Source organism: Strongylocentrotus purpuratus, unplaced genomic scaffold (assembly GCF_000002235.5).
Source record: "Strongylocentrotus purpuratus isolate Spur 01 unplaced genomic scaffold, Spur_5.0 spur5_scaffold_13, whole genome shotgun sequence".
NCBI classification, from domain to species: domain Eukaryota; kingdom Metazoa; phylum Echinodermata; class Echinoidea; order Camarodonta; family Strongylocentrotidae; genus Strongylocentrotus; species Strongylocentrotus purpuratus.
The window spans coordinates 5,411,014-5,432,783 of record NW_022145598.1 but is presented as its reverse complement, the minus strand read 5'-3'; the positions used below and the strand labels follow the sequence as shown (position 1 = coordinate 5,432,783).

The window sequence follows — 21,770 nt, the reverse complement described above, 5'->3', positions numbered from 1 at the left end:
TAACTAAAAAAAAAGGGAAAGAGAGTCTTGTCGTCTACAAAATCATGGTCTTTTCATCAGCCTGTACTCTCTTATTTTCAATGTTGTCAAGTATCAAGTTTGATGATTAATTACAACAAATTGATATGTAACCTGCCACATGCATATACAATTGAATAAGAAATGTTGTCATACTTAAAGTAATGAAGAAGAAAAACAAACTTATCAATTATAAGAACTCTCCTGAGATGCTTAAATACAGCAAGTATAAAGATTGTATTAATGGGTAGAGAGTGATATGATAGTAATATTTAAGAGAGAGAGAGAGAGAGAGAGAGAAAATAAGTTGGAGAACATAAAAGAGAAAGAGAGAGCAAGAGAGAGAGAAGAGAAAGAGGCAGAATAATAAGAAAATCAGGTGAGTGAAAGTTTGAGCAAATTCTGAATGAAAATAAGAAAGTTATGAATTATTGAAGTTGTGATCAATCAAATACAAATTGGCAACTCTGTGACTTATTATACGAGCTCTCCTTCATTTGCTTTGTGCATAATATTCCATAAAATCATGTTTTCTTCGTTATTGATGACGGAATATATATTTGTTCCTTGCAGGGGGAGTATAGAAACATATTTGCAATTATTATATTTAGGGTGCATGTATGGTTGAAATTTTTCTTGAGGGAAAATGAAAATTTTAGATTTTTTTAGTACTGAGCAAATGGAAGTTGAGCTCGCATGATACGTCATAGAGTTGCCAATTTGTGTTTGATTGATCACAACTTCAAAAATCCTAACTTCCTTATTTTTAATCGGAATTTGCTCGAACTTTCACTGACTTGTTTCTCTCATTTTTCTACTCCTATTAAAACTAACTTAATTTCAGGGTGGACTTCCCCTTTAATATCAATTATAACATGAACCAACACACTACAAAATCTAACCAACTAGTCCACCATCTACATGTATGTAATGGGTATAACTTTCAAGGTATTTGAATATAAAATGAACCAACAAGTTATTTCTATTTACACTCTCTTGTACTTCATTAGCTTTGCATTATCTTTGCCTTGCAACATGCAAAAACAAATTATATCAGTACCAGGCATTCACATTTCTGTCAAACATGCCTGATTAAGGAAGACATAAAAGCAATATGTAGCGAAACTTGATATTCTAATCAGTTCCATTGGTGATGGTTCCATCAACTATACCTGCTTCACTCATCACAGAAGATTCCTTTTGACTGATTTTGACCACCTCCTCACCCCCTTCTTTATCTTCCATGATTCCGCTATCACAGCGAGGAGGAGAAAGGGTTTGGGCATCTCCTCCACCCCCATTCACCTCACCGTATCCCTTCCCGCTGCCTGTTCCCGATTCTGTTGACTCGCTGAGGTCCAGAGTCTTGTCGCACTCCAGGGTGCTGTCCAGATCACCACTCCCGACGGAGATGGTGCTCATGCTGGCGTAGAGGGAAGTGTCTCCTCCTCCAGGACTAGTGATGTTGGAGATGTCTCCACGAGCCGTCTCAAAACTCTCATTCGCGTCATTGTCCATATCCTTTTCCGCAGCATTACTCTCTGCATCAGTTTCCTTGGCGACCACTGGAGCATCACCACTTTCATCCATCAACGCCTGACCTTCAGGCAAAACATCCTCCAACATCCCCTTGGTGTCACTAGGAGTAACACCTCCCTCAACATCATCTTCCGCTGCTGAAATATTGCCACTTGCAACAGCTCCACTTTCTGCCTCAGTGAAGTCTTTGGAGTCATCCAGGTTGATTGCAGCAAACTCAGCCCTCAAGTCCCCTTGGGATTCATCAGCAATGCTCGTAAGTTCCTCCCCAGCATCATCCCCTGGTAGGGTGGATACTTCATCTCCTCTTCCCGCATCTTCTCTGAATTCAACCCCATCATCTTCGGTAACTACTGCGGTTTTTAACTGATCTGCTTCTGGTTCCATATTCTGCTCTTGAGTCTTTGCGTTATTGTTCTCCATTTCTTGGACCACATCACTAAACCCTGTCTCATCATCCTCTTCTTCTTGAAGATTAGCTGTAGCTCTATTTTCCTCCACCTATTAAACAGAAAACAAGATATTAATGACACCTTTACAGGTTAGGTTGCAAAGGTCTTAAATTTAAATCAATACACCCTCAAAAGATGGATTTTCACCAAGTCACTTGTGTCCTTTCTTACATGCACAAGTGAGGTCATTTTGTTATATTGACAAGAAAAGGTCGACAACCCACATACAATGGAGGAATTATAGATGCAAGGATGTTTTATAGATGGGATAACTTCAGATATAGTTTTTGTTGTAATCCTAGTAATACTGAGGAGTGTTTTTTAACAAAGACCAAGATCAACTTTAAATTGGACTTAACTATGGCAGGCCGCTCATGCCACTATTTGCTCTCACCATTACGATCTTTAGATAAAAAATTTTCCTTCAATAATGAATTATCAAAAAATGTAAATTCTGTAGATTTGTGATCATGATAAGAGCAAAGAGTGGCATGAACTGCCTGCCATAGTTAAGTCCAACTTAAAGTTGATCTTAGTCTTTGTGAAACACCCCCAAGATCTAATAGACTACACGGTACATGATGTGTACATGAATAGAGACATGAATGGAAAATTGATTTCCTAACACAACAGCACAGACTTACTTTAATTCTTTGAATAGAAATTTGCAGATTTAAACACTCAAATGCTCATAAATTTCTTACAGAGCAATTCAACCTTAAATGGGTTCATAAATTTTTGTAAACATGTCTGGTAAGATGTATTGCTAATACAAGGAAAAAAATGTCTATTTGGTGTATTTTTTGTTGTTGTATGTAAGTAAAATAAATCAAAGAAAGCATTAAGACTATACACAGAAAAAAAAGAGGAAAAAAAGGGAATACATCATACTGCATATCATTTACATGTATATTGAACTACATGTGCATGAAAATTAATAAATCTGTTATCACAAGTAATGTAAAAGAAATAAAACTAATGCATTTAAAGTGAAAGGTTGAAATAAGCATCAAGCAACAAACTGACACTGTTAGTGTATTAAAATGATATGAAGGAATACCTCATCTGTGATACTGCATAGAACAGACTACACAACTTCTGCATGCAAAGTAGTCAAGTGGCACAAAAATGAAACTGAAATAATACTGTATCAAGATTTCAAAAAAAGTGCTAAATTACGCCCCCTGAAAAAAAAGCATCTGAATGCAAATAAGTTTCAATACAGTAAAGAGCAAAGCAATTAGATTAATAGTGCAGATATTGACAGTAACCTTCCGCCTCCCCCTTTTGAAATACAGCAAGCTATGAAGCTAGCATTTTCAAGGAAAGGCAAATACAAAAGACCAATGCTGATAAACATTTTTTGTTTGTTTTAGCTTTTTGTCTTTATTTTAATTCTAATCTGATACTTTTTTCTTCTTCAAAACCTGGGCCCGTATTCATTTCAATACTTAAGTACAAAATTTAAGCGTTTTACTTAGCATTTGGCTTAGATAAAATACTTAGCCAATTTTGGTATTCAATTCAAACTTTTGGCTAAGTATTTTACCCTAAACTTTTAAGACAGCTCCCTACCAGACTTAAGTCAATTTTTTGGAGGCCTTGATTGGCAGGCATATGGTTTTCTTACGCAGTATATAACCTGCGCACAATTATATCAGCGTGCATTTATTGCAACGCATTAATTGCGCATTACTTTTGATTGACCGTGTGATGTCACATCGTTAATAGTATTTTACTTGATTTTGCCCTACGTAAGTATAAGTCTAAAATGTGATTTGAATACAAGATAAGTACATAGTTTAGCCATTTACTTAGTAAATTTCTTACTTATGCTAAGTATTGAATTGAATACCGGCCCTGGAGAGCAAGAAAACTTCAATCAAAGGATATAGGGAAAGCTGGAAATAACGACAACAGAAGTAGAAAAAGCACACAGCAAGCCAATTAACATGAAAATCAGGAACATTACCTCTCCATAAATGTGACTACATGGGCCTACACGCACCTCGCTTCTGATCATGCAAGTAATGACATCGAAAGGAAGGAAATTAGGGATGTGCATGCTCAATCAAAAAATATTATTTGGATGACTGATAGTACCAGTTTACTTCTTTAAAGTCAAATTTGGTGTGCTAGCTTCAATTAAATCTGCTAGAGTAATGAGCTAATATAACAAAGATATGTATGTGTAAAGGAACTGTTATAGAAATTGAATAGTGTACTGGTATGCAAATAAGCAGTAAACTATAAAGAGTGGCCTGCATGCATAAATAAATAGATAGATAGATGGATGGAGAGATAGATAGATGGATGGTTAGATAGATAAATAGACTGGCAGATAGACAGAGATATACATATAAATAAATAAATGAATAAATTAATTAATAAATAGAGAGGTCAAAAACACTAAGACAGGTTTACACGTAGGCTTTATGATAATGTAAATGAATTGTTATGTGCAAGAAAATACTTTGAAAACGATAGTTCTTTTAACATGATGATGAATATCTCAAGATAAATACTGCATGAATAGATATCCTCTTCATAGGATAAATTTTTTTAATAACTTTTTTTTCATGACATTAGAAATTGACATATTCATTTAAATTTCTGTGTAACATTTGGTTAAAGAATAAACTGAAAGCAGCAAGAAATATTCAGTCTTACTATTTATGAGAATTATTAATATCATTTCTTTTTAGTATAAACAATAAATAAAATAAACATGGTGATGTTCATTATTACTGGTTTAAGAGGAAGTCAATCCTGATATTACGTTGGTTTTAATATAAACAGAAACTAGATGGAACTTTGATTGCACGCAGTCGAAAATGATGCCTCCGCCATATAGTGATTTTTCAAACCAAAACAGAATTAAAAAACAAAAATTAAGTTTGATTGTAATCCATTGACAGGATCTCAGAATATCGTAATTACAAGCTTTTTTTCATACATATACAGGATCTTGGACCTCATGATCCTAAAATATAATCAGTTCATTGGCTCTGCAACATGTCCTGGTTTTGCAAGATAATACAATGTACAAGTTTTGAGTTTGATGGTAATCCGTCCATCTGTTCTAATGATAATGCGATCACAAGCTATTTTTGCATACCGGTACATAATTAGCCCTCGACCTTTGACTTCATGACCCTAAAATCAAATCAGTTCATTGGCTCTGCAAGATACATACATGACCCAAGTTTGGCTGGAATCGATCAATTGGTTCTTGAGATAACGTGATTACAAGAACGGGATGCACAGACGGACAACCCAAAAACATAATGCCTCTGACTACTTTGTAGCGGAGGCACAAAAATGAGAGCAATAGGTCTGTGAAAGTATGAGTGAAATCTGATTGAAAATCAGGATGCTATGAATTTTTGAAGTTGTGATCCATGAAACACAAATTGGCAATTCTGTGACGTATCTTGCGAGGTCATATCACATTTACTCTCTGGTAAAAAAAAAAATGCAAGTTTCTATTCTCCCTGAAGAAAATTTTGAATCATGAATACAAACACCCTAAAAATAATTATTGCAAATAGGTTTTTATGCAACCTCTGTATGAAACAAATCTATTCCGTCATCAATAACTAACAAAATGAAATTATTTGTTGGTGAAGTACAGTTAAACCTGAATCTACCGACGCAACCGAAACAGAACAGAAATATGAAACAGAGCAAATTGGAGAGGACCGTGCAAGATATGTGACAGTGTTACCAATTTGTGCTTCACTTTTTTTTCTAGTTTTATTAATACTAGATAATTATCAGGGTGGAATTCCCATTAAAGACCCTCTGCACTGGTTTAGCATGGAGGGATTAGCCTCCCTGCGAGGTCACTGGCAGGTGGTTATCTCATCAAATCAGCTCTCAATTAACATAAAAAAAAGAACATCATGGGGGATCAATGGGTACCGCTTAAGAATAGCTGGCTGTATAGAGGGCGCAAGTAGCTTTAAGTAGTGCAGTGGGGCTTTAAGACTGTCAAGTACTTCTGTAATGATCACCAATTAAAACGAACACCATGACCCATGGAAACGAACATTCAGGACCCATGGAAACGAACATTCAGGACCCATGGAAATGAATGTCTTATAGACAAGTGAAGGTTTGAGGATATATGAAAACATACTACAGTGTTTTGGAAACTCTTGATCTACAGTGTCTCTATATTCTATATGCACATCACTTCTGCAGAGTGAAAATGAAAAAAAGTATATAATTCACTCATTTTTCTCACCTTTTTAGGATTTTAAAGTAAATCGTATGTTGCTAGTTCTTCAAAGGTGTAACAAATAAAGAAAATAAACATGAATAAAAATGAAATCAATTAATGACATGGTAATGAAAAAAAAATTTACATGCAAAGGAATATAATAAATGTAATTATCACAACAAAATATGACTATTGCACATGCAAAATGATCGAGAAATAGACAATCACATACCAAAATAAAAAAAAGAAGAAAATAGCAGTGTTACTGAATAATGATAAAAAACAGAAGAAAAAATCAATTTAAGTTTGATGTAGTCAAATCATGCAAGCAATTGCATACACGCACATAACACAAGAAAGACCATTTCGCACAAAACGACACTTGTAAATACCGTATGCACTAAAATACAAGTCTGTCACACTTATAAACACATAAAAGTGGAGTCTTATGGGGAATTTGACACCATACAGGTGTTACCCCACAGCACAGGGATAAGCCTTCAATTTTATGACCAATAAGCTTTATGTAATGCTGTCTTTTACCCATATGGTAAAAGCCTTATTTGACATTTGCTCCACCAGAAGACTCACCGAGAGATGAGGGGGTATTTGTTGAGTGGACTACGAGTTTGCTGTGTGCAGACTTGTATACCCATTCATGGTAAATGAATGGCAAGTGTGTATCAAGTAGCTGCATGCAACAAAAGCCCTTAAGCATACCCACTAATCTGTAGGTTATTGAAGAAGCACCACTCACATCATTTTATTTTAATGCAGAAATTCTTTTTGAGGTGGTTTAGCACATCATGTTTGAACAAGGATTGGGAAAGTTGAATACCTACCGCTTTGTGCTGGTCTGCTTCCGCGGCAACCGCATCCTTGAAGCAGTCCTCGTCCGACTGGAAGGCCTTGTCCGATTTGAGGGATTCATCTTCCTGCACGGCTGCATCCGCCTCAGGTACATCTTCCGTTACGCCGTCTCCCAAATTCTCAGTCTCGCCCTCAGCCTGTTGCTTAGGTTCATCTCTGGCCTCACCCTCTGCAACCACATCCTCAGGAACTGCATCCACCGGTGTCTCGTCCTCTGGAGTATCATCTTCAGGCATCTCTCCCGCCATGCCCTGGACATCTTCCTGGACATCTTCCGCAACTGCAACTTCTTCTTGAGGGTTGGTCTCTGAAGGCTGCAGGCTCTCTACCTCCTGGTGGTCATCAGTGCCTTCTGGGGCTTCATCAGTTTCCTTTTAGAAACCAAAGGGAGCGAAGAATTATAACACAGCTATACACAAGACAAGGGGTGCTTCTGGAACTTTCGGAAATCATTGGAAGCACAGTCTGGACCAAAAGTGTATACAAGATAAAGGTTGTTCTGTGGGTTTCATTATTTCCCATAAGATATCCTTGTGTGTAAATAGTTAGGAGGAAAAATATACTAAAGACAAAGGATAATTCTGAGGATTCAGTATTCCTATTAAGAAATCATTGTTAGTATGGAGTTAATATGAAACCAGAAACCTTTACAATATGATACTCTTCACAATCTCTAAATGACAGTCAATCTTCACAACAAGAATATTTCACAAATTAGAGAAATTTAGTGTTTTGTCAGATGTATGTAAATGCATTTGTTTTCTCTTCATCATTGTTCATACCTTCTGTCCAACTAGTGCAGCATGTTCCGTTTTGTCTTCCTCCATCATAATATCCTCTTCTGCTTTCTGCTCTTCTGGCATCTCCTCAATTTCTTTGTTCTCATCGAAGACATCTTCTTCAGATTTGACTCCCTGTGAAGGCTCTTCACCTTCTGCTTCCTGATCTTCCTCTACTCCGTCGTCTTCTGTCTCTCCTTCTTTCTGCTCCTTGTCAGCACTGCTTACCTCCTACAGATGCAAGAACACTGGTTAGCTCTCGTGCTGCCATGAACGTTACGAGCATGTTTCATACAATAGTTTTCTGGAGATTGTTTTTCCACTACAATTTCTTTTTCCCACCATTCACCTTCATACAAACAGAGTTCTATGATATGTCAATACAAAGTTCAAGGTCCCATTTTGAAAGTCGCACAAGAGGAATAAACTTGTTTAATACCAAACAAAGCACAAATATGTGTCATTTCCACTTCCTATGTCTAATTTGTGTTCGCGGTCCCAACAGATATAACTTATGCAGGGTTAATTGCATTGATGCACATGTACAGTAATGTTGGGTTTGTTTAAACCACCTGTGGGACTGCATAGCAGGATGGCTTTTAAAAGACACCATGCCCTATAAAGGTCCAGTATTTAGTTTAGAACAACAAAGATAATGATAATAATCAGATCAATTTATATAACCAGGGGTGATGGTGAGCACTTCTCCTCAACTACCCCCCCCCCCCCCCCCTTGAGTAAAAAAAAAAAATTGCATCTAACAACTTCCCCCTCCCCCCCTTACTAGTAAGAAAATTGGGTAAAAATCTGGGGAAAATAGGGGTAAAATCGGGAAGGAAAAAAGAAAAAAAAATCGGGGAAAGAAAAAAAAAGAATCGGGAAACCGATCTAAATCGGATAATTATCAGGCCTGCATAACACTACTGGGCTGTACAATGAAAAAAACTAACAGTGCTACATGTACTTTATGGACACACGACCAAAAACTATTCAAAATCTTCTGAATACAAGTGCATCTTCCACAAAACTTTGAATACAGCAACATATGGGACTTTTCTTATGGCTGGTGGTAGGTTATTCCAAAGATTAGGAGCAGGACAATTACGGTAAAAGCTAAAAGATACAATAATTCTAGATTTAGTATAGTATTAAAATAGAGAGAGAGGGTGAAATGAGAAACACAAAAGCCACAAATACGGTGAGAGAGGAAAATTTTTTTATTTGAAGACGAACGAGAAAATGACAGACAACTGAAAGACTGCTGCGTAAAATGAAAGTGAAATTTTATAGGTTATCAGTGAGACTTTCAAAAGTTATATGAATGTTAAAATGGCATACCTGAAAAGTTGGTGAATGGAGAGAAAAGGAACAAATATTAACAATCTGTAGTGGAATGAGGTCACAATTTTAAGATTCAGTGAAGCTAAGAGTTTTCTTTTTTCAAGACAGACCCATTTGCATTGGGCAACTAATAACAGACCTTATCTATATGTAATTGTAGACCAAGCAAATTTGGTGAGATATTGCCTGTGGCCTCTGCTAAAAAAACATGGGCTATGGGACATCAATAAAATGTTAATTCATTTGAGCCCAAAATAAATTCCCTTTTATTGTAGACAAAGTGCCAGATAACCCATTTCCATGAAGCTCACAGCACCCATACACATATACAATCTTTCTGCGATCTGATTTTTAAAGAAATTGCAGTTGCATTGCATGTGGAAATCTAAATAAATATAATCTTCCTAATGGAGTTTCTGAATAATGATACGAATACCAAAAAAGATAAAGTTGAGTTCTGGTTATGTGATTGCATTGTGAAAGAAACGGTGTGGAATCGACGAGGAAGAGGTTGATCATGTAGCATATAAGTATTGGTGTGCGTGTACTGCAAGGTTCTGCAGTCATCAAAATGATAAGAAATTTGGCCCAGTCTATGTAAAGTAACAAGCATCGTTCACAGAAACATGTGTATGGGACTACACAAACATGAAGCATAAAAATAGGGCCTCATGTTTAAAGGGACTTGGTAACATTCTTCAGATGAGAGATAGTGGTGCTAAGAGAGTGACTTCAATGCTAGATGTACAATTAAAGATAATCTGAAAATTTTAGTGAAAACGGATGTTAATGATACAAATTGGGAAAAACTGATCTGATCGATTCCTTAATTCTCCCAACTATATTATTACAATTTAATTTAATTACATTTTAGGTGAATAATCACAAAATGTAAATTATCACAAAGCAATACATTGGCTCTACATACCATGCTAGACATTTAAGTGTTGACAGATTTTTAATAGCCTGTTTTATGTCTTTTTTTATTCATGGAAAACGGTTGGGAAAATTCAAAATTAGTTGGGAGAATTTACTGTTAATCACTGTTAGAGGGTGTTGCACAGTGACGCCTTCTAAGAAAACCATAGATATCTTTGTTGTTTGAGAATTTGTTCAGGGCTTTTTGCATGTCAGAGGGTTAGTACAGTAGAAGGAATAAAATAAGTAACATTTTATACAAAAATTAAGCAATTTTTTCATCTACATTCAACAATGTTACCGAGTCACTTTAAGCTGTTACTTGTCATCTATTTAGAATATAAAGGAATATGAAGGTATTTGAAGAGCCATGATTTTCAGGGAAATTTTTTCTTTGATGTTCTTCCACACTCGCATAACAATGATAATGCTCACAAAGAATTGTTCACCTCTCCCCCAGAACTCAACCTTCTCTTTAAGCCTTCTAGTCCCTATAAAAACTCAATCGGCTTCAAATCATAGACAATTGTGAAACTGAAATGACATCACTACGATTCTGAGCTGAGAAGGGTTTTCCTCCTTCAAAGGCTCTGTTATTGTAGTATTCATACAGAGCTGCCAACCCCAATAGAACAAAAATCCCATTTTTTTCCAAAAAAAATCCCATTTTTGATCGATAAGTAATTTATTTTTGTTAGACTGTGTTCGTCGGCATTTTGAACAATAATGCACGAGTACATTTTACAAACATTTTGTTGAATAATGCAAGAGTTTGTCATGAATGATCGTTCAATGAACCAATGAGCAGCATGTAAATGTATTTTTATGGACCATTGGTTAAAAATCCATGATTTCGTCAGGACTGGGGCATTCGATGAACCAACGAACATCTCCCAAATTGCCGATGTCAGATGTAAGCTTGTGGTATAGTTTACAGGAGAGAATGGGCAATTTACCATTGAAAATGGCACATACACAAGCACAATCAAATTTTCGGAAAGTAAATTTATTTTGGGGGGGTTTTTGAAAATCGTATTTTATCGAGGAAAAATCATACTGTAGTTTTTACTTCTTAAAATCATACAAAATATGATAAAATCGTACTGGTTGGCAGCTCTGTTCATATCATTATTCAGAAACTTGTCCTTCCAGATTTGACAAGTTTGAAGGTTTGTGTTGAATGCTAGTGCACATTCTTCCTGAATCGGATCATAGTCGGGTCGCACAGAGTGCGGTGGGCTGTAGACAACATTTGACATACCTGATCTACTTGCACACCAAGCAGATTCAGCGAGATATTGCCTGTGATCTCTGCAAGGAGATTCTCAAGCACCATGTGGGCTATGGCTTCGGTCTAGTGGAGTATTAGATATGAATGAATGAAGCAGATTAAAAAAGAGAGCCAGGGCAGAGGGAAAGACGAACACTAGGCGACATGTGCTTCACATTTCTCATAATACTCAAGTTGGAGTATGTGTGAAGGCTCTATGTTGCCTGTATGTTTACTTTTCACTCCAAATATTGTCTCTTGCTTCTCATTTATACAGAGAGTTTTGCCATGGCAATTTTCTTCTGGATGTGGTTTAGCGTGTCTTGTCTGAATGGGTTTTGATAGATGGCTGGGAGCATGGAAGAGAGGAAGGGAAAGCAAGCCATTGAAAGAAGAAGCAGGAGAACCAAGGCCTCATTAAAATATGATGCAGCAAAACAGCAGTATTTTTTTATATTTTTTATATAATGTGCATACGTGTCACATTTCTGTGTCTAATAACATGGAGTCGGGCTAACTCGGAACCGCTGCAAAAACGGTCAGTTTTTGCAGGTTTAGGGTTAGAGTTAGGGTAAAATGAAAAAAAAATGACCGTTTTTGCAATGGGGCCGAGTTGTCCCTGGGTCCAAGTTAGCCCGGATCCTAATAACACAGAGCTTGGTGAATACGCCCAGAAACTTGGTTGAACGCAGTTGCCATTCGTTTACATGTAAAAAAAAAAGTGCCTTAATAAGGGACAATGGATTACTGTAAAACAAGAAACATTCACAAGTGTAAAACCTCCACAAATTTTCCATTCTCCACAATTTACAAAATTCCCTGTTTCCAATCTATGAAAGTTTCATTGATGCCATTAAAGTTCAAGGATTAACCTGTGTAAAAGTTAATAACGTGCAGATGCTACTATTTGCTCATGAATACAACACAGTTCTACAACACAAGAGAAGCTACATGTAGGCTTTCTTGATAAAAAGAATACAAATGGAAAGCAGCATAGACATAACGGCCCGAATTCACAAAGGAGGTTTGTCGACAAACCTTGGTTTTCGTACGTCATACGACACGTTTTACATGTTTTTTACAAACCTGGTTTGTAAAGAACAAAAGGAGGTTTGGCGAAACAAAAGGAGGTTTGGGCTCAAACCTTGGTCTGAGCTCAAACCTTGCTTTGTGAATTTGGACCATTGAGAGAGAGGGAGGACGAGAGAGAGGACGAGAGAGAGAGGAAGAGAGAGAGAGGAAGAGAGAGAGAGGAAGAGAGAGGGAGAGGAAGAGAGAGAGAGAGAGAGGAAGAGAGAGAGAGGAAGAGAGAGATAGAGAGAGAGAGAATCAGAAACAGAGAGAGAGAAATACAAATAGAAAGAAACATAGAAACAGAGAAAGAAATATAGAAAGAAAGAAATATAGAAAGAAAGAAAAGACAAAGAGGATGGGAAAAGAGGTAAATTTGATATGGCAATTGACATGACTGAAATAAACAAATTAAAAGTTACCTCCTGTTTCTCCTCTACTACCACTGGTAAACCAGTATCCATGTCTGCTTCGGCAAGATCCATCCCGTCCTCGCTTACATCAAGTCCTAGCTCATGAAGGCTTGCAGAGAGAACCTGCTCCACTAACTCAAGGGATGCTTGTTCTAAGGCTTCACCTGTTATAGCAACAAACAAAAACAGAAGGTTATCCTCTTGCTAAAATAAAATTTGTAAATAACAAGGTAAAGTTCAGGGCAAGCAGAGTTCCACACTAACTCTCTTTTTTAGGAAGTTTGTGTGAACATGCCCATACAAAATTCAGAGGTTCACAGTGATTTTTGTTTTGTATATGACTGAAAGAAGTAGATTGCTCTGCAATTTTAAGCAAGATTCAACTATAGTGACCCCACATTACAAATTGGCAACTTTGTAGTGGTTGCTGAAAGGAAACGAGTTTTATTACAAAGTAAAAGTTTCTGAATGTACACAAAAGGACAAGCAAATTATTCTTTGATGTCCGTTGTCTTTCCATCAAACAGATAAATTACACCCCCCTTCCCAGATACATACATGTACATACACTGTAGAGTGCCAAGGTATTCATTTGAAGACAAAACTATATCCACATTACCTGACGAGCTGGCTGTAGAGGCAATGGAAGTAACAGAGGGAAACTGCCTGACCCTTTCAGCAGTAGACACAGCATGGCCTTTGTCTACCATCACATCTCCGATATTCATGCCCATGTCCATCAATTTCACTGCTAAGGTACCTGTAAGGTGCAAATCGTAAGAAAAAAGGATTGGAGGAAGAGGAGATAGCATTACCTCAGGCACAATCAAGAGAGAGTATTCAGACAAATGAGAATCAACTTACTCATCTTGGTTTTTATTCTAAGCATTTGCGATAAATACTTACGGTATGTTAAATATTCAGCGTGAATTTAACACATACAGCCATTGCATAAATGATTTTATCAATGAAAATAAATGTCAGAAACAACTGCTTGTCACTTTGAAATAATAAATGGGGCATTAATAGAATTGCCTGATATGGAAAATAAATCATATACTTGATTAGATACATATTAATAAGAAATCAAATCATTTAAAAAATGTATTCCAACAGGACCAACACTAAAACCTGCAAAAATGGTAATTACATCCTTTTATTTTGCAGAACATATTCCTACTCAAAAAGGGGAAAACTGAAAATACATGAAGAAATTTTGATACATGTGTATTAACCCTAATCATTCTGATTTTTTTCTTTTTTCTTGAAGATATGTATCAGGAAACATTTGACTCACCATTTGATTCACCAACCACTACCATCAGCAACAGTTTGTCAGCCACAGCAGTCTCAAGGAACTCAGCAGCTGAACCACTCCACTGGCCCCCATCTACCGGGCCGACACCGGCAAGAGAACCACGTATGACCTGGGATTCCAGCACCATCAACTCTGGAGTTATCACCTTCAGGTCCACCAACCCAACAGAATCTGAGTTTCCATAGTCTACAAATTGGACAGTTGCAGAATCCTTCTCCAAGGACGTGACGATTGCTCTATACCATCCTTCATCGCTCGAGTACTTGGCCACGCAAGGAGCTCCCACTGTAGGGTTGACGAGTGCAGTGGTGTCTGGATTCTCAGCGTAGGTGTTCAGTTCATCCATGAGTATGGCAAGGGCTTCTTCTCCGGCTAGGGGCTGGATCCAAAACTCACTTGGTGAAGTGGTTGCAGTTATGTAAATCTCAGCTCTCTTTTGCTCCTGAAGTGAGGTACTCAAGGACTTGTACTCTTTTACTTCTTCAGGACTTTCCTTTGGCTTCTCACCTACAAGAGCCATCATGTCAGTATTGATGTCCTTCTCACCATCCTTCAACTTGACCAGGACAGGCTTCTTGGTTGCATCAAATGAGCAGGTGAGCTCCTTCTCAGAGGTGATGTTCAAGAAATGGTCCACAGCATCCTGTTGCCATGGCACTTCTGCCAAACCAATCAGCCGACATTCTATGGCAGCTTGTGGTAGTTTCAAGAGTTCTGCTGTAGGAGCCTTCAAGTCTGAGAACTGCTTCTCTTCGCTGTTCCCATAGTCAATAAAGAACACATTGGCAGTGGATGAGGTCGTTGTCATGACAATGCCTCGGTACCACTGCTCATCTTCTGTGAACTTTGTACAGCATGCTTGGTCTCCTGATAGTTGCTGGAGTTGATGTTCACTTTCACTGCAGGAGCTATAAGTACTTTCCAGTAGTGTTGTGATAGTGTCAAGCTGTTCCGTTGCAGACGCTAGCTGGATGAAGATCTTTCCTGTTGTTGCATCTACGTTTACAGCATAGCCTGCTTGTACTCCAGAAGCTAGTTGTGGAGATGCGTATGATACCACTGGGTCTGAAACTTTGCTCTCTACACCCTTTACTAGTTTGACTATGTCAGCATTTAAGTCAACATCATTATCTTTCAGATGAACAACAAAAGGGCTTGTGGTTGATACAAACGAGCAGGTCAGTTCTTTCTCTGCTGAAGCATTGATCAGATGATCTGCAGCATCTTGTTGCCATGGAGACTTGGGAACTCCATCCAGAGAACACTCCAAAGCAATCTGTGGTATCTTGAGTAGCTCCGGTGTTGGAGTCATCAACTCACTGACTGGTTTTTCCTCACTGTTGCCATAGTCTACAAAGAAGACATGAGCTGACTTATCTGAGATTGTGGTAATGCTGCCTCTATACCACTGGCCATCCTCTGAGAACCTTGTGCAGCATGCCTGTTTTACTACTGGTGCTGCAAGTTGAAAATCACTGCCACATGACCCATATGTGGCTTCCAGCATAGCTGTTACCGAGTCCAGTTGTTCCGTTGCAGATGAACGTTGGACATAGACTTTACCACTTCCAGCATCGACATTGACAACATACCCCAGATGAGCTCCTGCACTGACAGATGGGAGGGGATACTCTGTTGGTTGTGCTATTGTTCCTGCACCTGTAAATTTCACCATCTCTGCATTGATATCCACTGCGTCATCTTTTAGAGAAACAGAACATGGATGAGTGGTGCTTGAAAAGGTACAGGATACCTCTTTCTCTGCAGTGATGTTCAGGAAATGATCAGCAGCCCCCTGTGTCCAAGGTAACAATTGCACTCCATCTAGACAACATTCCAGAGCAATTTGTGGCACTTTGAGAAGGTCTTCGGTCGGCTGCTTTAACTCATTAATGGGCTTTTCTTCACTGTTTCCATAGTCAATGAAGAGGACCGAAGCCGTGGAAGACGTGGTAGCAGTAATGACACCTCTATACCACTGTTCATCTTCTGAAAACTTGGTGCAGCAAGCTTGACTAGGAACAGGTTGGAGAAGCTGATGTTCTGTGGGACTACATGATCCATAGACAGATTGCAGGGTAGATGTTATTGAGTCTAGTTCCTCAGTACAAGAGGCAAGTTGAAGGAAGACTTTGCCAGAGTTAGCATCAATATTGGTAACATAAACAGTTTCTGTCGAAGTGCTGACTTCTGAAAGAGGGTATGAACTTGGTTCCTTCACATCACCGACATCCTTCTTGATTTCTTCTGTGATGTCAATGTCATCCTCTGTATTTGTGTCATGCAAGGTGACCGTTAGTGTGGACACATCATTCTTGAAGACCTTCGCCACCAGCTGTTTCTCTGATGTCAGCTCAGTGAACTTCTCTACAGCTGGAGTTGACAGGGCCTGGGCAGGGGAGAGGCCATAGAGATTGCACTGCATTGCCTGGGCAGGGAGTACAGTCAAGTTACTAGCTAGGACCCTCAAGTCATCTACCGGCACAGAACTTTGATTTCCGTAATCAATGAAGAGTACTTCTGGGGAACCAGCTGGAATGACTTTGGTGATTCTTGCACGATACCATGCACCATCATCAGCAAACTTTGCGCAGCATACTAGCCCTTCTCGCACAGCAGATGGATCTACTTTCTTCTGCGACTCTGCATTAGCAAGACCATCCATTACTGCATCTAACTCTGGACTCTTCTTGGCCAATTGACACCAGAACTTGAAAGGGCCTTCCCAGTAGGAGATGACAACATCCTCAATCTGGTCAACTACCAAGCTTTTCTGCTCTGATGGAATCTTAACACTTAACACTGGTGTTGACCTTGTAGTGGTTGGAGCCTCTTGTACTTGTAGGACTGGAGCTGCCACTGCTGTCATTTCTTTCCTGGAAGGAGGCACCACTGGTGGAGCTGGTAGCTTGATCTTGTTCAATTCTTGAGTCATTCTTTTCCCTTTCCATTTCAGCTCTACTTCGTATACTCCACAGTCTGCAGTTTTTACCTCACAATTGAATGGCCCAACCTGATTTGCAACTTCTTTCATTGCATCAATTTGTGCACTCTGCCACTCTTGGTCACCCTGCAAACTACACTTGACAGCAAGCACTGGCAATTTCACCAAGTCAGGTAAAATTTCCTTTAAGTTGCCAAGTGCCATTTTTTCAGAATTTCCATAGTCAACGAACATCACTTCTATCTTCCTGACATACTTGTTCACAACAACAGCTCTATACCAGCACTGATCATCTGAAAACTTGGCAACACATGGTGTCCCAACTGTCGTGTTACTCAGTCTCTTGTCATTTGGACGAAGGCTACTGTACCTGGCATGCAGTTCTGACATCACTCTATGAAGCTGGGGCGTTGATTCTGCTGTTTGACACCAGAATTCACTGGGACTATTAATGTGTGAAAGGAAGACATCCACTGTTCCTTTAGATGGAAACGTAACCTCCTTGAATTGAAGAGGGACTGCTGGTTCTTTGTTAGTGGGAGATGAAACAGCATCTGACCTTCTGCCAGATCCCTTACCTCTTGAGTCATCTGAGCGAGAACTACGACCACCAGATTTGTTGGACCTGTCCGACACATTAGAAGACACCGAAGCTCTATCTCCACGTGGTTTCGAGAATCTTGAATTATCTGGGGCATCACCACTGCCATCACTGTTGAAACGACTGCCTTTGCCTATATGCTGACCAAATCTATCATTCTGTGGTGGTGACTTAGCATGTGATCCATATCTCTCTCTCTCTGGACGTGATCTTTCTGAACTGTAGCCATCACTGCGAGGGGGTGACTTTACAATACGTTCATTCTGATCCTGTCTTCTCTGTTGAACAGGCTGTCTAAACTGATCATTGATGCACTTCCCATCTGAAATTAGGCGCACATTGTAAACACCACTGATCCTGTCTTTTCCTTTCACTTCAAGGGTGCATTCACTCTCTATGTATCCCTGAAGCTTGGCAACTTCTTCACTTGTCTGTTGGCCAGCAGGAAGGCCAATTAGGAGACAGGCAATGGCCTGCGCAGGTAACTCAAGCATGTCTGGAGACAACATCTTGATCTGACCTGGATTCACCATTTCAGAATTGCCATAATCCACAAAAGTGACTTCGACGTCCCCATTCTTACGAATGCCAGTGATCTTGGCTCGATACCATGCCTGATCTGCTGAATACTGGGCTCCACATGACATCCCTATTGTCAACTTTGGGATGCTAGATCCAAAGTTTGCAAACTGCTGGCTCATGTGCTCCATAAGGGCTTCTAGCTCTCCAACTGTCGATGACTTCTGGACATAGCACTTGCCCTGATCATCAACATGGCCGATGAAGACCGGTAGCTCCTCTCCTTCCCTCAATGTCTGTGTCTTGTACTCCTTCAGCATTTCTGCTCTTGGTGATCCTCTGGGGCTGCTATCCTGTAGCATATTAGCAACCATACTGTTGATATTATCTCCACTGGAGCGATCAGTGAGTTTAATAGTATATGTGCCTCTCTGCTCACCAACTATTGTAGCCACCAGGTCAAGTTCAGCTATGGTTGAATCCATGAAGTCCTTCACTTCTGTGGACTTGGAAGCCTTGTGTGTGAGATACCATCAAGATTACATAAAATAGACTGGATAGGTAGACTGAAGAACTGTGGCTTTAGATTTTTCAACTGAGCTGGTGTAACTGTCTCACAATTGCCATAATCCACATAGCGCACTTCAACATCTTGGCCCCGTACATACGTCACCTCTGCCCGATACCATGCATTGTCTTCTGAGAACTGTACACAGCATGGAAGGCCTCCTGCAACTTGCCGGATCCCTTGATCCCCAGGAGAGATATTAGAGTAGGCTTGATGAAGATTATCAATCATTGGATCAAACTTGTCTGCATCTTTCATTAGGTGGCAAGAAAAATCTGCTCCACTTTTCACAAAGGTTATTTGCACATCCAGCTGATCACCAACTCTTATCTGCGGTTTCTTGAACTTGGGCAGGTTGAAATCCAACTCCCTAGCTGGAGACTCTCCAGCATCTCCAGCTCTAGCTGGGATATTGCGAGCACTGTACCCCTGATGAGGGCTTTGCTTTGCTTGTGGACTGCTACCCTGACTTGGACGTCCTGCGAGCCCCTCCTTCACCAACGCATTTGCGATGTCAGCGTTTTCTCCACCTGTTGGATCCACCATGAGCAACGAACACTTGTCTCCAATCCTTTTGGTCACTTTGCAGCAAACTGTCTTCTCTACTACCAGTTCTTCAAACCTTCCAGCAGTTGCATCAGAATTACAAGAATCTGGGTCTACATCACTCAGGCAGGACTCGATAGCAACTGCAGGTAGGAGGAGGAATTTGGGGTGCACCTCTAACAAATCCTCCCCTCTTTTGATGTCCGAGTTGCCATAATCAATAAAGAACACTTCATAATTGTTAGGGCCCATTGTATTTGTGATCACAGCTCTGTAGTAGCTACCATCATCTGAAAAAGTAGTCACACAAGGGTCTCCTTTCGAAAAACGCCTCTTCTTGGAAGTGCTGTTTGGTGCCTGTGAGTAGTGAGTCAGCATGTCATTCATGAGTTCATCTAAGTCCTTTGTCATCATCTCTTGTTGAATCCAGAACTGGTTTGGAGTGTTGACATTGCTAACAAAGACACGATCTCGACTGCCGACGTCCAGTCCCATCGTCTTGAATCCATTCTTCTTTGATGGCTGCTGGCTTCACCGGTAGCTGCTTGTCCGAATCCATCACGGATTATGTTTTGCGCAACGTCCTTCCCACTGCCTATATCACACAGCTTCACCTCCAGGTTCCCTCCAATTTTTGCAATAAACTTCTGCTGCGAAGGTTTGGTATTCTAGCTGCTTGCGTATGTAATCATACGTGCCTGCCTTCAAAGATGATGTTCCAGCATAGGTTCCACATTGGCAAGTTTGCAATTAGTCGCTTGCGGTGTAGATCAAAAACACTCTTCGTTTTCTGAACAGTCCTCACTCTGACTCTTGGAATGATCTCTGTGTTCCCAAAATCTATGAAGTATGCAATGACATCATTGCCAGTGACGCTCTCCACTCTTGCGCGATACCACTGCCCATCTTCCATAAATTTTGCTAGGCACGTATCACCTGCCGAAAGTGATCCCACAGGTGGAACACATCTTGCTCTGCGTGCACTTGTGCTTCTTGCATCAAAGTCTCCAGCCTCTCCACAGATTCATTGTCAAACTGTCCCCAAAATCGAAATGCATTCTCTTGCTTATCAACTTCAAATGCAGTTACAAATACCTCCCTCCTATCACCCACCTCCAACAACTTGCTCCTCTCTGGCGACTCATTTTTATTTATATTGTAATTTATTTCCCTAAAAAATGACACTAATTATTGTTTTCTGGCATCACAAGAAAAGTTACCACATGTCATTGATATCCTGCCTCATAATACTTCAGGTTTGAGAATGAGAGTACTGAACTTAGCTTTAAAACTGATGACTGCTATTTGGTGTCTCCATCATCATCCTGTCACAGAAACATGACTTGACTGAGCTCAGTTGATGGTCATTTACTGACACTGACAGTAGATTCTACTTCAGACTTCAGTACTTGTCTCGTGTCGAGGAAAGTCAGCGCCGAGGCTGAGGAGCAGGGAACGCAGTCCTTCCAAAAGTCCTACTTCTGTCGGACTGTAGAATGAATATATGTTGCCTCACACCGCTTCATCTGGTTATAGTTGACGAATTTCAAGTCTTACCATGCTTACTGCATCTGATTATGAAGACCCTCGTTTTCTTCCTTTCCCCTCGAACTAGCATGCTTCGAGCGCAACGCGCGGCCTCATCGAGTTCAGCATGCATGCATGCATGCAGCATGTATACGTACGTACGCGTACGGTACAACTATACCTTATACCGCACAAAATAATAATGTGTAGAAAACCCATGTGGAACAAATTCAACACGATCGTACCGTGCAAGTGGAAGTGGGCCGTGGATTCTGGATTAGTTTCAATTTAGGCGTCTTGGTTTCTACCTCAGGAAAATGAGCAGAGCGTCCCTAAATTATGACTCTGGATTTTAAGTGCAACATAGCCGCTGCTTGAGCATGTTATTGCACCCGTCCTTAGAAATGGTGAATAATGTGCGTGACCATAGAACATTCTTCTTTGGTGCGTGTTCGTAATTCGGACAACAAAATACAAAAAGCACGGTTGAATTAACAAACAAAAAGGGAGGCTTATAACTAAGCTATAGGCTATATTGAAGAATGGGTAAAAAGGCATAGAGATGTACTATGGTAAAAGGGCAGCTATAGCTGTGAACCCCCTGCCAGTTGTCTCCGCAACTTGTATTCCCTCAATATGGCTCAGACAGGTCGTGTACGCGGTGTATGGGGGGGGGGGGTATAGAAAAAGGAGGCAAAAGAACAAAAATTAGTGCTCCTTACCCCCCCCCCCCCCCAAAATAAAAAAAAAATTAAAAAAAATCGCGCGAAATATCGGTCGGCGCGATTTTCACATTTTAATTTTATTTATTTATTTACCTTAGTTTTATTTATTGGTATATATTGATCGAC

At 39.6% G+C, this 21,770-nt stretch overlaps 1 protein-coding gene across 1 annotated transcript; it reads right to left on the bottom strand.

The window, feature by feature from the left end:
• Positions 1-790: 790 nt before the first annotated feature.
• LOC575181 lies at positions 791-19,887 on the bottom strand. The gene is made up of 8 exons (XM_030983839.1): positions 19,171-19,887; positions 14,194-18,793; positions 13,516-13,656; positions 12,906-13,060; positions 11,404-11,496; positions 7,887-8,114; positions 7,077-7,475; positions 791-2,058 (listed from the first exon to the last, which is right to left on the bottom strand). Exons 1-8 carry the CDS (start codon positions 19,885-19,887, stop codon positions 1,153-1,155), a joined length of 7,239 nt encoding a protein of 2,412 aa, XP_030839699.1. The 3' UTR covers positions 791-1,152.
• Between the last annotated feature and the right edge of the window lie 1,883 nt (positions 19,888-21,770).